Genomic DNA, 17,268 nt, shown 5'->3' with positions numbered 1-17,268 from the left:
AACTAAAATTTTTCATGTGTTCAGTCATCTTTATCACTATAAACAGAAAATATCGTTATACCACAATAAAACAATAAATCTATAACTCCACAATGTATCTACTGTTTTATGCAAAATTATTAGCACTGTTAGCAACAAATTAGAATAGCCTCACAGCCAGCTTTCCTCTGTTCATTCCTAAACAAACCTTTTTTGTTTTTTATAGACAAGGTCTTACTCTGTCACTCAGGCTGCAACACAGTGGCACAATCATAGCTCACTGCAGCCTTGGATTCCCAGGCTCAAGTGATCCTCCTGCCTCAGCCTCCCAAGTAGCTAAGACTACAGGTGTGTGCACCAACATGCCTGGCCTAAGTTTTTACATTTTTTTAGAGACAGGGGTCTCACTATGTTGCCCAGGCTGATCTTGAACTCCTGTCCTCAAGTGATCCTCCTACCTCAGCTTCCCAAAGTGCTGGGATTACAGGCATGTGCCACTGCACCTGGCCATTCCTTAAAAAGCCTTAACTAATTTTTTCTTCTTCCTCAGCCTGACAATGAGGTCTCTCAATGTTAGCCTCTAATATATTTAATCCTATGCCCTTAATATTCAACAAATTTCAATCGAAATAAAAATTCTCATGAGAAAGAGGGTTGAAGAGTATCTCACTTCACTTCAATTTTGCTTAATATGCCAAAGGATTTTCTTAAAATTGGTCCCCAAAAGAAATGTTCAATGAAGGAAAATTGTTTTCCTAATTTTAACTAAAGCTAACCTAGTGAAAAGTTTCCAAAGAAGGATAAAAAATTAACTTTAAAACATGTGACTGATAGGTACTTGTTTTACATTTGCAAGACTGCAATTGCACAGACCTCCTTACATCCTAAATATACCAAGTATGGTCAATAATTAATGTAACTGGTTTGGAACACATTTAGGATAAAGAGTATGTTTTCAGAGAAACAGATTCTTTTAAAATTCAAAAGGAAGTGAAAACTTATCTCCTGTTAGTTGGTGTGCAAAGACAAATCTGCCATTAACATTAACAAACCCATGCTAAAAGTTATCCCACTGTTTCCTTCTGTGAAATCATGTGGTGAGGTCACCTCAAAGACTATGATAAACCTTAATTTCAGAGTGGAAAGCCTACTTAAAAAAAAATTCCAACTTATAACCTTCAAGAACATACACAAAAATAGAAACCAGGTTAATAAAGGAGGCCTTTTAGAGGCTATGTTAAAAGACAGGTAGAAGCAACTTACAACATTTTATTTCACTGAAAAACAATTTGTACTGTAATTAGCCTAGTGCTCCTTTTTCTACATAAAGGAAATGTTCACTGCAGTCCATCTATGCAACTATAAACTATAAATTAATAAAAAGTTTGTGTACTTCATTTCTGAGGTTAACAGAAACAGTAAAAAAAAAAAAAAGTCAACGTCAACCTAGAATTTTGACTCAAAGCTTGTAACTACAAGGGTTCCTGAAACCAAACATTTCCATATTTACACATTTACTTAATCATAATTGCTGAATTGAATCTGTACCTATGTGAAAATGGCAATGCATTCTGAGTTGGTTCAGCCCTTGGCTCTGAGTTCTGTGTCACATCAGGTGTTCTTTCATCATCTGTCCCGTTGATACTTTCTGGTGTTAAAGGAGACTGAAGATCCCCACCTGCGGATTCCTTTAAAAAAAGGGGTGGGGGATAAAAAATAGTTACACTTTTGTTAAAGTACACAATATCATCTTGAGGTTAAAACTGCCTTTGATGTATGCTTACTGATGAACCAAATTTCAACTGAAATTTGAGTCAAAGACTTAAAAAAATAAAACATGGAAATTTTTATTTTTTATTCATGGCAAGCTATGAGAAAAAGTTTTTTGAAGCTGGGCTACTCACAAGAAAACTCTCTGAAACATACAATTTAGAAATGGAAATATAACACAATTTAGAAACAGTTTCGAATAACTGAAAAATGTTTGGTTTATTTAACTAATTGGTCAGAATAAAAGATATTCAAAGAATTACTATACTTCAGAAGAAAAGATGCACAAAAATGCAAGAAGATGTGATTTCGGTGGAAGAAGTAGATAATGGAAGGGGTACAGGAGAAGAAGTGGATGAGGAGAGGGGGAGGGCAAAGGGGTGAATGAAATTTGCAACACGTTTTATCTGCCCTACTTTTCAATCCCTATAGAGCTACTTAGAAAAGCAAGAAGAAATGCCTCTATAACCTATTATCTATAATGATGTTAGTGCATTTCAACTTATCTTGTCTGGTACTCATAATGGAATTACTTTTCTTCACAAAATTTCCTGTCTTATTTCTACTTTTCATTAAGATTTGCCTTTCAAAGTAAATTTATTTAAATAACATTAAAATTTACGTCATTTTAAATAAATTGAATTTAAAATGAAGCTCAAGCTGACACTTATGTCTGCCACCATCAGATTATCCAAATTTGATATTGGAAATCAGAATGAGGAGTCATTTGATAGACCTATTAACCAGGGGAGGTGCTAAAACCAGACTGTTAAAGAGCAGCTTGGTGGACCTCTTATGATCCCTGGGCAATAAAATGTCACAACCAAAATATCTGTCTATATTTGGGGGAAAAAAGTAAGTGTCCAACAGGGGAGTGGTTAGGAATGATCATAATTTGTCAACTTAAAAAAATACAAGATTTCCTCTAACAAAAACAAGACAAATATGAGCAACGTAGCATATAATTTTTAAAAATCAGAATGTAGAACAGTAACTGGGTTATGATATTTATATCCTTCACATTTAGAATGTTACACATGAAGTGCTAGAAAAAAATATGTAAATATTAACGTAGTGAGACTTTTGTTTTTGGGACTTCTAGTTTTATACTGCTGTATGAATTTTATTTCACATTTAAGTATTTTAACTAATGGTTCCATAATGCTATAAACTATACAAGCTGTTAAAGATCAAAAGGATACTTTCTTAATTCCACATTATCACTTAACTGTTTTTCAATTTTCAGTAAAACTTCTAATTTTGACCTTTAATTTCATTTTTATTAAATATTTCTCCTAAATCAGCTGTTTCCTTTAGCTGACAGTCAATGAACGAATAAAATCTACAGTATAATGTGACAATATAAAAATGTTTTACAACAAAGTCAAATCCTATTAAGTGAATAATGGGAATAGCAATCACAAAGTGACTACTTCTAGGTTAGTTATGGACCATATTAATTAGTCAGAAAAAATTTAACCAGCCAGTAAGATACCATAAAATAATCATCTCTGGTATTAACAAATCAGGCTTATTTCTCTCCAAGACAGGCCAAGCTAAACTAAAATAATGAAAGGTTGAATGTGCAACCTGCTAAACAGTTAAATTGGTGAAGATTCAATTCAGTAGAAATGATAACAGAAACAAATTACCAGCCGGGAGGCGGTGGCTCACGCCTGTAATCCTTGGGAGGCCAAGGCAGGCGGATCACCTGAGGTCAGGAGTTCAAGACCAGCCTGGCTGACATGATGAAACCCAATCTCTACAAAAATACAAACAAAATTAGCTGGGCATGATGGCAGGTGCCTGTAGTCCCAGCTATTCGGGAGGCTGAGGTGGGAGAATTGCTTGAACCTGGAAGGTGGAGGTTGCAGCAAGCTGAGATCGCTGCACTCCAGCCTGGGCAACAGAGTGAGACTCTATCCTCAAAATAAAAAATAAAAATAAAAATAAATTACCTTATTAAACTTAAAGGGCATAACCAGGGTTAGCAATTAAGGATTAACTCAGGGATTTGCTGGAACTGGTTGACAAGAGTGTGCAAAAGTACATTAGGATCAAAATGTACTTTTGAGAGGAAGTACCTTTCGAGAGAGAGGAAGAGCAGTAGCAGTTTGACTCACGGTTATTACCATCTTCTGGGATAAATGCTCCTGTCACTTTGAGGGTAATATAAGAGGGAGTAGGGTTTGAGGCATGGAACTTGGGGAGGCTACAAATGTTAACGCTACTAAAGTAGAAACACTGTTCCCAGGGGCAAGTTAAGAAGGGGAGAAAGAAAGGGATAGAGGTTGTAGCAATTCCAACATCTCAAAGCAGCAAGTTTTTCTTCAGAAAACTTGAATATTAGCTATATTTAAGTAAAGGCATAGTTATCCTAGGTCATTGTACCTAAAATGAAAAACAAAAAGCCCACCCAAAGCATGGTATTTTATTTTTTAATTTTTATTCTGAACCAATCGAGAACTTGGGTTTTTTTAAAGTCAGTTTTAAAAATATAAAATTAGTATTTACTGATGAGAAACAACAAAAAATCCCAACAGTACATGAGGGCACAAAAGGAAAATGAAACCCTCTTTCCCTCCAACTACCGCAGAGGTAGCCAGAAGTATTCTGTAAAACCTTCCAGAAATTTTGCATATGCTAAAAATAGTACTTGAAACATGTTTTTTATTTAACATATTCTAAGCATCTATTCCTTTTTTAATCTAAATTGTATGTAATTTCCTAAACATCCTACTTCAGTTATTCTTTTTTGGTGTGTGTGTGTGTGTGTGTGTGTGTGTGTGTGTGTGTGTGTGTGTACCCAAAGCTGATAAGAAAAATGAAAAAAAAGCAAAAAATAAAATGAAATAAAAGCAGATCAAATAATCTTTTCTATTGACTTTATATCCTTGCTTTGAGAAAATAAAACCACTTACATCTCATTTTGTTTCTGAGAAACTCTCCCTATAACTCCCACCAAAACAAATAATCTACAGTAAGAAAAAGGACAGTAACACTGAAGAAAAAATTTATTTTTGGAAGAACAAATCTGAGAGAATATCAAGGAAATCAAAACTAACAGATGCAACCTATTATAAAAAAGGCACCTGAGCACAGATGTGAGATTCAGGAAATGCTTAAGAATTCTCTCTTCCTACCCATTTGTGAAGTGGGTAACTTAAGCGAAAATTAAAATAAAACCCACAACTGAAATTTTGGCTATGAAAGCCAAAAAACGAGAAATATTCTATAACACATGGAAAAAAATTGACCTTGACCTTCACTCTAGGACAAGCCTTTAAGGTGGTATCAACGACCTACTGTGTATTGGAAGGGTGGGCTAGGGAGGTACGCAGCAGCACTGCCATGACCCACTATACCAAATACCACTACTACCTTCCACTTCATGCCAATAAAACCTGAAATTAAATTCCCATTACAGTTTCAACCTTGTTGGCTTAAGGAAAACAGGGCCCTCTCTTTACCATTTAACAAACATTCACGGAAGACTCAGTCCATTCCAGTGTTTTATACTTAAACAAAGATGAGAACACCACTGTTTTCTGAGCAGAGGGCCTGACAGAAAAACTGGGGAGGAGCTAATAGTCTTGAGATCCCATGGCAGTGAGAATGGAAAGAAAGAAGACAGCAAAAGGATACATAAAGGAAGATGAGGCTGAGCTCTCAAACAAGATCCTCATATCCTCAGTCATACATTTTTCCTATAGTTGGTCACCATCCAGAGCCACCATTTCTGAAATCCATTTTGTGACAACCACAGAAGTTCTTATAATCTGACTTTCTGGATTAATTTATGCTCTTCCTTTGCTATGTAAAGTGTATTGGCTGATTGATGCTTAGGGTTAGTGGGTTAATTGTTACTCTGCTTGAATATTTTGCAACCACCAGCTGCATCAAATGCTTACCAAGAGTCAGCTGTATGTGTCCCAAACCTGTTTATGCCAATTCTATTTATATAATTATAAAACTGAATTAAGTACTATGTAAACTACTGATTTTGAATGCAAAACTAGAGTGGTTATTTTAATGAAAGCCAGGCTAAATACTTTGAAATGACCAAAATGTAAACGGCTAAAAAATTAAAACTCACAACTGAATTAGGCATATATAATATTCTACAATATAATATCTAACATAGGAATAGCTTCAGCATCTCCTAGAAACTTGTTAGAAATGCAAATCCTTGGGCCCCATCTTAGACCTACTAAATCAGAAAGTCTGGGAGTGGAGCTCACCAATCTGAGTTTTAGCAAGTCTTTCAGGGAATTCTGATGCAGAATTCTGACGCATAGTATTTTTCAAATACACATTGTATAAATATACAATTAAGGCATCTGGATTTTTAAAGATAACTGCTAGTGCCAGACACTATGTTAAGGCCTTACATCATCATTCTCCCCATTACAACCACATCAGTTGTTAACATTTATTAGGCATTTACTACTATATGCTAAGTACTTTCTAATCCTCATTTAATTCTCACAATATTTCTATTAAGGACATATTGTTCTCATTCTCATTTTATAGAGGAAGAAAAACAGAGACTTGCCTAAGCTCAGAAAACTATTAAGGGTTGGAGCCCAGTTTCAAATTCAGATTCTAGAACTCCCATTATTAACCATGACCTGACACTGTGTTATTACCATACTTATTGATGATGATCAATGATTCTATAAGTAATGTAATACTCGAGTTATAAATGTATAAACACACTTGTGTTAAACAACCAAGTGTATTACATGGCAACAGAAAAGTAATTTATATCTAGGTTTGTCTGACTCAAACTTTTAACCAGTCTCTTACACCTCCCTCAAATAAAAACAAAAGCCATGACCAACCAAGTTTCTACTACTATCGATTTTCGTGTTTAACCTATTATCAATTATCCCACTTAACCGTTCTTTTGCTAAATTCCAGAGTTATGTTACATTCTTCAGGCAGCATTAATTCAGCAGATTGGGTTAAACCACTGAGAATCAAGTAGGGTAGGCATGGCCAATGGTCATACAATTCAAACTAAAACAGACACATTAGATATTGTCACCCAGGCTGCAGTGAAGTGACATGATTGTAGCTCACTGCAGCCTCAAACCCCTGGGCTCAAGCAGTCCTCCCACCTTAGCCTCCTGAGTAGCTGGGACTATAGGTGCATACCACGCCTGGCTGATAAATGCTGATTAAAAAACAATTCTCTCTGGCTTCTGTATATTAAATTGACAATTAGGCTTCAAATGTTTTGATAAGATAAAGGTCCGTATATTTTGGCTCTCAAATAGTGATGAACTTAAGACATTTTCTTGTTCTTTATATTTCATAGTATTTTTCAAATATAAGCATCTTTTATATATTCCTTTCATCAAAGCAGAGGCTTAAAGTCATTCCTTCCACCAAAGAGGAACAAGGTCTTAGCAGCAACTTACAATGGTTCATGACCAATTCAACTAAAATGGAAGCTACGATTAGAGAAACAGGAACTAATTACAATGGCAAAGCTTAATCCATCGCAATTTTATTAAAATCCTTTGAGTACTCTTTTACTGAATGTGCTGTTTGTTGGATCTTCTTATAACACTGGAATCACTCGCCAGAGGAACTAGAGCTCCCAATATGTATTGCCACTTAATTTTAAATGGGGTTTTACGCTTAAAAGTATCACTACACCTTCACAGCACTTAGAGAAGACAGATTCAAGAGAAGTTTCAAATGATCATCAGAGTTATTTCAGGTCATTGCATGTACAGACGTATAATGGAGCTTTGGCTTCAATCCAGAGTACACCTTTAGTCTATCAGGGAATATGTACTTTAAGCATATTTAACAGAGCTCTCCTTTATTCTTATTAAAAAAAAAAAATCAACTCTCTATACCAGCAGTTTTCCAAATAGAGCTGGGTGATAGAAGTGGAGAGGGAGATAAAGAATAAATAATTTTCTAAACTGTTCCAATCATTTGGTTAGTTATTAAATTCCAAGGCAATTCCTATTTACTTCAAGAAAGTTCCATGTAAATCTGCTACTACTGACATTATTCCAGAGAAACATTTGTAACATCTGATTCTTCCTTTCCATAAAAGCTACTGAGTACAGTTCAGAAACAATTACCAGAGAGGAGAACAGCCAAGAGCTGAATCCTACTCGTAGGATACAATTAAAATAAAAATTAATTTTAGAAAAGCCTACTATTAAAAAGCTGAAAATAGTGGCATTCTATATTAATCATACAGTAAAACCATTGTATTATAAAAGTACCAAAATGTAACTATTTAATCAACTTCACTTGGAGATATAACTTCCAACTGAAGGAAGATTATGATGGACAAGTAAAAGGTCCTTTGTTTAAAAGAGAAAGTAATACTTTTGTAAAACCTATAACCACTGTCTCAGTGCTAAGCATAAAGATGTTCCAACTGTCAGATTTAAGTATACATTAAAAGTATGTGAAACAGACTGGGGCGGTGGCTCACGCCTGTAATCTCAGCACTTTGGGAGGCCAAGGCAGGCGGATCACTTGAGGCCAGGGAGACCAGCCTGGCCAACATGATAAAACACCACCTCTAATAAAATGCAAAAATTAGCCAGGTGTGGTGGTGCACGCCTATAATCCCAGCTACCTGGGAGGCTGAGGCATGAGAATCACTTGAACCTGGGAGGCAGAAGTTGCAGCGACCCGAGACGGTCTGGGTGACAGAGCATGACTCTAGCTCAAAAAAAATAAATAAATAGTAAAAGTATGTAAAACAAACACTATTGTTTGTGCGTGTGTGCACACACGTGCATGTATTTTAACTTTATCTATATTATGACATTCTGACATCTTTTAAAAAAATTTTCTGGCTGCAAAGAGACTGCTTCTCCCCTCTAGGGCTAGCTAATTCTTAAGGACAGCAAGAGCCCAGTCCAGAGCATGCTTCTGATATGCAAACTAGCCAATCCAGAGCCATACTTCCTCTATCTGATCCATACATCTGATCCAGGAGACAATATTCCTCTAACTTAATCCATCCCAGGGCCAGTTACCAGACAATGAGGGAGCACCCCTATAGTTTAGAGCCCCCTGAAATTATTCAACCCAGCGAATCCTAAACTATTTCCCCTCCCCTGCTTTGCCTTTCCAGTGGAAATTCCAATAAAGCTCTACCTCGGCTTTCCCCTCACTCCTGCTTTCTGTCTCTTGACCACCCTAAGACTTTCCCTGTTTCTAGGACCAGCAAGTATAATAAACTCGTTTTCCTGAACTTTTCCTCTGACTCCCCTTGTGGTTACATTTGACTATCACATGATCTTTATGTATTTTTGCTAAGTTAAAAGCACATTAAATAATTTGAATTGAATTACTAAACTGAAATTTTGATTAAAAATATTCTTGTAGGCATTGGCATATAGAAAAACCTTTTTCCACCAGTACAAATTAAGTAAAGGGTGCATTTCTCTCTCTCTCTTTTTCTTTTTGAGACAGGGTCTTGCTGTTGCCCAGGCTGGAGCACAGTGGCACAATTATAGCTCACTGCAGCCTCGACCTCTCAGTCAAGTGATCCTCCTACCTCAGCTTCCCAAGTAGCTAAGACCACAGGCTTGCACCACCACACTTGGCTAATTTTTTTTTTTTTTTTTTTTTTCTTTTTAATTTGTAGAGATGAGGTCTCCCTATGTTGCTCAGGCTGATCTTGAACTCCTGGGCTCAATTAATCCTCCCACCTAAGCCTATCAAAGTCCTGGGATTACAGGCGTGAGCCACCACACTAAAGGGTGCATTTCTATGTGTACTTTGGAGATTTAATTCTGGCATGAAGGATACTATCTGAAATGAACAAGGTTCATAATTAAGAATAGAAATTATATACCCACCTGTGAAGGTGTACTGGTAAGTTCCATCTTCTCTTGTGATTTTTCCTTTGCTAGTCGAGCAGCTTCTTTAAATTCCTGAAACTTTTCTGCAAACTGAATGTATAAAGACTACATACATTAACCAAATAAAAATAGGTCACAGTGCCCACTTTTACCTTAGTAAAATTATTCATTTTCTGAATAACTGACTCTACACAAGCAATATAGCCTCCAAACCAATTATAGCTTCTAATATGAAAATGACAGGAAATGAAACCTAATTCCAAACATTTGTCTGTGCACTATGAAGTATTTTGACAAATCTTATTCAAAACATCAAGATATATCTAAGTTAGACTTCAGAGTCAGCTAGCTTACCTAAAGGACTCCTGGTTGTTCAGAAATAATTTACTAAGACCAAGGTAGGGGAAAGAATCAGTAAACATAAGCATACCGTGCTATGTTTATCATTGAGAAAACTGAATTTCACAAGTATCCACTTGTAAACATCACGGTATTTAGAAAATGCTTTTAAATTTTACTAAAATATAAACTCTCATAATACACAATGCACTTTATTTTCAGTAATACAAATAGAAATATTTACTATTTTCACTAACTGACATAACTAAAAATTTATTTCCGACGATTCCTAAATAGCTCATGTACAGCAGCAGAAAGGAATAATACTCAACGGTCTTTAAGATGGATAACAGTTTCAAAACAAAAATTATTGTACATGAAATGCTAGTTCTTAGGAACTCATAGGAAACTATAAAACATCCTGGCCACAAAGAATATCTGTTTATGTTTTGGAAGTGGAAGCTAGTCTATCACTATTATCAGTGAGAATAAGTTAAGACTACATAATAGCTACATTTAAAAACCCCAAATCCCTATGCAACTTAAAATATCTGTTAGAGTTGGTAATTAAAACATGAAATTATAGTTCCTTTCTCAAACCCTCATAAACCAACTCTGATTTCATTTCCATCTTGGGAAGAAAAATTTTGGAAGGAAAGGCCTGTGATACTCTAATCTAGGAGAGATGGAGGAGGGTCAAAATTAAAGCCGTCATTATCACAACTTTTCCTTCTTACCTTAAACCTTGTCACTGCTACCTATAATGTGTATCTCAGGAAAGTGAATTTGTGCTACTATACTTCTCTAATTGAACAGAGTATCTCCAAACAGTACAACATCTGAATACAAAGCTACAAGGGTCTCACTCACATTGGTGGAAATGAAATCAAAACAAAACTTCTCTTTATGTAATCTGAAATAGTATACAAGGTTTTTCTTACACTAATTGAACATTCCATAATAGTTAATGTTTAAAAGCCTTCTCAACTTCGTAAAAATCTACACTATTGCTAATTTGTATATCCTTAGTTTTCAGCAAAAGAAAAAAGTGACAGCTTAGATTTCCCATGATAACAAAATACAACCTAGTAAGCACTCTAACAATCCAAGCATAACTGGAATTTTGTTCATACCATTCAACCTTAAGAGACCACACATGTTTTTTCAACGATGGTACTTTCCCTTATTTTGAAATGTCTTTGTCTAGAATTGCCTTCTCCAAACCCTTATAATGTTTTGACTTACTCATGGCTTTTAACTGATAAAACAAGCTAGAATATTTATGTACTTGCTTTGTTTATGTAAAATATTATAAACTCCTTTGAGCCTCCTACAGTCTGCAAAACACCAAAATTAGTCTACAAGGTAGCCTGAAAAATAAATTATGATTTTGTCATCTTTGGATCAAAACATTCTGAAGAGACTGATCTGAAGCTCTTGGAGCCAAGTTCTGTGAGGATATAAGCTAGAATTGGCTCGAAGAGCTTAAGAGCTGTTTCCCAATATTCAACCCACCCTTAAATACTAGGAGATTTACCACCAGTAAGGCTGGTCAAAAGCATATGCTAACTTTAAAGAAGAAAAAAATTGAAAAAAAAAAAAAAAAAAAAAGCCATTCTCAGAGAAAAGTTCAAACAAGGGAAAAGAGTAGAACTGACAGAAGTTAATAAACTATTCCTTTACATTAGCTAGCTGCTCAGTAACTTGAAAGATGTAGTGAAGAACTTAATTTACAGACAAAATTACTTAGCCCCAAAAGCATTTAAGGCAAGTTTATTTGAGAAAATAATCCACGATTTAGTTCTTGTATTGTCAAGTTAAGAAATTCAGCAAGATACATTTATAGATTTTTTATTTGCTATAGTCTTTAATAGGCAATAATAAAAAAAAACAACACCAAGTTCTAAAAAGGTTCTGAATGATGGCAAAAGTATTAGAATAAACATATAACTTCTCAACAGAACTGTTTAGTTGTGATAATGACGGCTTTAAACCTGTATCCTAGTTATGCTGAGATACTTTGAATGTAAAACTCTTATCTTTACCACAGTTCAAGAAATACATTTAAAGAATAAGATGTGTACAAGAGAAACCAAAATGATAATATTTGTTTGTTGTTGTTGTTTTTTGAGACAGAGTCTTGCTCTGTCACCTAGGCTAGAGTGCAGTGTCGCAATCTTGGCTCACTGCAGCCTCTGCCTCCTGGGTTCAAATGACTCTCGTGTCTCAGCCTCCCAAGTAGCTGGGACTACAGGTGTGTGACACCACACCCAGCTAATTTTTTTGTATTTTTAGTAGAAACGGGATTTTGCCATGTTGACTAGGCTGGTCTCGAACTCCTGGCCTCAAGTAATCTGCCCTCCTTGGCCTCTCAAAGTGCTGGGATTAAAGGCATGAGCCACTGTACCCAGCCTTAATATTTGTTTTAATCATCCTACAGAAAATGATTTATAATCACCAAGGCAAAAGTTAAAATAGCCTTAAAATTCAGATTTAAACTATAATTCATATCCAAAAGATAACAAAAACACTTGAAAACAGTGTTAAGAAATGTTTATAATTAGAAGAAAATAAAATATTCAATATATATTCACAAAAGTGTAACATTTCTAAAAAGAACCCAGTTTAAGAATTTGAATACAGAATAATTTCTGTAAACAGCTTAAAATTTAATGTAAGTATAAACAGTGTATATCTACAAGAGCCTGATTTCTCTGCACTTGAATAATTTCAACTCTCTAGCCTGAGTTTTAGTATCAGATCCTGCATATACCAAGTCACATGTAAAGTATTTAAAATATGTGGTTATTCTTTTAACTGAATGCTTCAAACAGAGGTTTTAAGAATCAATCTTTTTTTTTTTTGAGACGGAGTCTCACTCTGCCACCCAGGCTGGAGTGCAGTGGCGCAATCTCGGCTCACTGCAAGCTCTGCCTCCCAGGTTCACGCCATTCTCCTGCCTCAGCCTCTCCGAGTAGCTGGGACTACAGGCGCTCGCCACCACGCCCGGCTAATTTTTTTTTTTGTATTTTTAGTAGAGACGGGGTTTCACCGGGGTCTCGATCTGCTGACCTCGTGATCCGCCCGCCTCGGCCTCCCAAAGTGCTGGGATTACAAGCGTGAGCCACTGCGCCCGGCCTAAGAATAAATCTTTAGGTCTGGCAGGCACAAGCTCTGAAGAGAAAAGTGAGTTTTACTTTTTTCTTTGATCACTTAGTATACTGAGATTGTATTTTCTTATATATTCTTTTCTGTGTAACATCCACAAGAACCCAAGGTGCTGCTGGTATAAACATTACAAGGCTTTTGCTTATTGACAGGAGAACTGTCTTATTTCCAATATTTAGCCTGGTGATGCTTTGCATTTTATTGGCCTTTCTGGTCACATGGTGAGTATTATCTAAAAATTCCTCATGATGTCTATAGTATCTCAGTCTGCACTGCATCAGAGCTCGGAGTATTCTACATCTAGATAAAGCACAATTTCCCCTAAACACAGTGATTTATACGTACCTGCTGTCACATCAAAATGCTGAAATCTATATCACTGTCAGCTTGAGTTTTCACAATTCAAAAGAGCTTGGTATCTGCCTATCTTGCAGACCATCTCCAATTGAGGGTACTAATCTCTGACAAAAATCAATTCTGAAGTGATAATCCCCACCTTTTAATTCCTATCACACAGACAATTAACCACATAAATCCTTCTCAACCAATGGTGACTGTTTTTAATGTGTACAACACATTTTCCAAGTGACAGTAGAATCTAATGATCTCTTGCTTCTTGCTCTGAAGTCACTACTGTTGTTTTGAGAATATTAAATTTCTCCTATATTTTATACTCTCCATTTGGTATTATATATTTAAGATATATGACTTGAAGATAAAGATTTTCATTCAAATTTTATGATTTAACTCACTTTCGAAAGATGATGCTCAGAGGAGAATCCCAATCCATAAACAGTGTTTGCCCGGCTATCAGCCCACTGGCCAAACTTCTGGGATGTTTTAGTAAATGTCATGTTTGGGGTGATGGTACTATTTATTATTGCCTAAAAAATAAAGCAAGTATGAGTAACCAGCAAAAAATCAGCAAACAGGCATTTAAATACAAAACCATTCACTTACATAAAAGCTTAAGATTATCAATAAGCCACAACATTAAATATATAAAGATAGTTACAGAAATAGTTTCTGGCATTATAAGTGATAGTGTGGAAATATGTTAACTAAAATATAAATATGATGACACTATCAAAAATTTCAACATTTTACACTCAAATAAGTTTACCTATGATCCAAAAAATGTCAAAGAGTTTTTAATGTGGTCAGTTTTTTCCTTTTGAATGTTTTTTATTAATTTTGGATGATAATCACTAGAAGAAGGTAGGCCTTAATAGTGGTTTATTTAAAAGTAGGGTACCACCCTCCAAAGAATCTTTCAAAAATGAAAATATACATAGAAAATATGACACTGATTTTCTTTTTTTTTTTTTTTTTTTAGATGCAGTCTTGCTCTGTCGCCCAGGCTGGAGTGCAGTGGCGCGATCTTGGCTCACTGCAAGCTCCAACTCCCAGGTTCACGCCATTCTCCTGCCTCAGCCTCCTGAGTAGCTGGGACTACAGGCACCCACCACCATGCCCAGCTAATTTTTTTGTATTTTTTTAGTAGAGACGGGGTTTCACCATGTTAGCCAGGATGGTCTCGATCTCCTGATCTCATGATCTGCCCACCTCAGCTTCCCAAAGTGTGGGATTACAGGCATAAGCCACTGCGCCCGGCCAACACTGATTTTCTAAAATCCATAATTGAGTTTTCTTCAAGCTGATTTACCTGAAATACATTATGATACAGAAAAGACTTGCAATTGTTTAGTACTTTTTCCCTTTACTCAAGGAAAAAACAAACCTCTAAATATAGAGGTGTTCCTTGCTAGACTTGGGAGATTGGTTCCAGGACCCAAGTGTATACCAAAACCCATGCATACTCAAGTCCCTTAGTCAGCACTGCAGAACCTGCATATATGAGGTCAACCCTCTAATACTTGGTTTTCACATCCTACAAATACTGTATTTCGATCCACATATAAGTGAACCTGCATAATTTAAACCAGTGTCATGAGTCAACTGTACACTCATTTCTTTTCTCATAAAGTGGCATAGATTCATGATGTTGAGAATTGCTATCATTTTTGTTTCACACATAATTTCTTAGAAAACTAGTATGTCAGCATGTTACTAAATACTAACTTTGGTGATCACCATAATACATTTCAACTATCATAAAATATTAACTCATTCTCTCTGCTAATACCATAAAAGTGAGGAATCTTTTTTTAGTCTAATGCACTCCAAATTTAAGATTAGAAAGTGATTCCAATAGTAATAGATAGATGTTAGCAAATCCATAAGCAGTCATCTCCTGAACTCTTAAATGTGGAATGATACATCAAGCATTTTCTGAACTAAATTTGATTACCATGTGAGCATTTTCTCAACAAAACTAAATTTGTTTACCATGTGAACAACAGTATAAAAGTAAATATTTAAGAGCTATGTAGGTATTGGAGAAGTCATAAAAATGAATGTATGACACCTGTCCTACTAAAAAAAAAAAAAAAACAGTAAAACAGAGTGGTCCCTTCCTTTGTCTCAGACAGAAGATGTGTCCACTGTTATTATATGAGAGCCCTTATCCTCAATTAAGTGTTTTTACCTCAGACAAAATTTACATATTCATACTTATACAGTTTCCTTACCCTTCAGTTCAAAAACTGCTTTTCTTAGCATGTCATTTGGGATGTGTAAAATGTGGCTAATAACTGCTCTAACTTGAACAGCATCAAATGAAGTCATCAAATGAAAGACTAAATAGGAAAGAATTAATTAACAAATGGTAAGGAATCATTCGTTTATTCAACTTTGAGTACCTTTTAAATGCCAAGCACAGTTCTAAAAATTTGAGACACAACAATAAGAGGGGCAATATAATTGCAAATTACAGTCTAGAATAAGAGGAGTCAGTAAACATACAAGTAAATAAATAGCTGACCAATGTAATTTCAGCGAGTAGTAAGTACTGTAAAGACCAGGATGTGACAGAGTAAAAGGCAAGAAATCAAGACTGGTAGGCACTGCCTTAGATTTGCTGGTCCTGAGGAGGGCACATCTGCACTGGGATCTCTGTGTTTTCTAACAGACAAGGGCATTTTATACATGACCCTAATAACTCGAAAGTGAGTCAACAACAGGTTTTATAGGCATCTAAGAAAACTGACCAATGTGCTGGTATTTGGTCACTAAGCCCCCTCATTTTAACTATTTCAAATTAACTTCCTTCCACTTTTACTAGTTTTATTTTAATCTCCATTCTGAACCGTTCCTTGTCTCTGTATTACTTGTTCTTTAATGAAGAAAACCTTAAAATGATAGATGATCCCACACTTTTAAAAAGCTTTATTTCTTAGCTTCTTTGAGTAGAATGCATTTAAAAGAAAAATTTTAGTTCTGAAAATAAATATGTCTCCCAACCCTGGAGTTCTAGTCCTTTTAAGGAAAAGAGATAGAAATACACCGTCATTACTACCTCATGTACGGATCACACAGTGCCCTGATCCTGGCCCTTGACCATGCTGAGGTCTCTGTAGCATAATCAGAAAACCTTAAAGCAAACTTCATATGCACAGTAGAGGCTCTAAGTGAGAACAAGTGCACATTTTCTAGGCAGGACACCTAAGGGGTTTCCAACTCAATCATGAAGAGCAGAAGTCGGGGGTGAGATGGAGGATGGAGAAAACACTTGTTTAGCTGAGTCAAATAAACCACTACTGCTGACTTAAAAAACAACCACTCCTGTAGGAACTGCAGCAGTTAATAGCATCAGTTTAGAAAAGTAATTAGAAAATGGAAAATGTGATAGAAAATATAACTCTGCTACAGAAGATAGATTTTGTTAAAAAAAATACAAAAAGTGGCCGGGCGCGGTGGCTCACGCTTGTAATCCCAGCACTTTGGGAGGCCAAGGCGGGTGGATCACAAGGTCAGGAGATAGAGACCACGGTGAAACCCCGTCTCTACTAAAACTACAAAAAAAAAATTAGCCGGGTGTGGTGGCGGGCGCCTGTAGTCCCAGCTACTCAGAGAGGCTGAGGCAGGAGAATGGCGTGAACCCAAGAGGTGGAGCTTGCAGGGAGCCGAGATTGAGCCACTGCACTCCAGCCTGGGCGACAGAGCAAGACTCCGTCTCAAAAAAAAAAAATACAAAAAGCTTTTCAAAAGACATTTATGATTCTAATAATTACAAACAGCAACGTATATTCAGAAATGG

The 17,268-nt window shown here is 35.9% G+C and overlaps 1 protein-coding gene across 1 annotated transcript in view; it reads right to left on the bottom strand.

Moving 5' to 3' along the window:
* Positions 1 to 17,268, bottom strand: part of HOMER1 (homer scaffold protein 1) — a 141,089-nt gene that overhangs the window by 63,216 nt on the left and 60,605 nt on the right. Inside the window, exons 3-5 of the mRNA XM_032156975.2 lie at positions 13,862 to 13,993; positions 9,600 to 9,692; positions 1,528 to 1,667 (exon numbers count right to left, since the gene is read on the bottom strand). Coding sequence (XP_032012866.1) covers positions 1,528 to 1,667; positions 9,600 to 9,692; positions 13,862 to 13,993 — 365 coding nt within the window. The remainder of the gene's footprint in view (positions 1 to 1,527; positions 1,668 to 9,599; positions 9,693 to 13,861; positions 13,994 to 17,268) is intronic.

Source organism: Hylobates moloch, unplaced genomic scaffold (genome assembly GCF_009828535.3).
Source record: "Hylobates moloch isolate HMO894 unplaced genomic scaffold, HMol_V3 SCAFFOLD_6, whole genome shotgun sequence".
Classification (NCBI taxonomy): Eukaryota; Metazoa; Chordata; class Mammalia; order Primates; family Hylobatidae; genus Hylobates; species Hylobates moloch.
The sequence above is the reverse complement of the archived record's forward strand: the minus strand, read 5'-3'. Positions and strand labels throughout refer to the sequence as shown.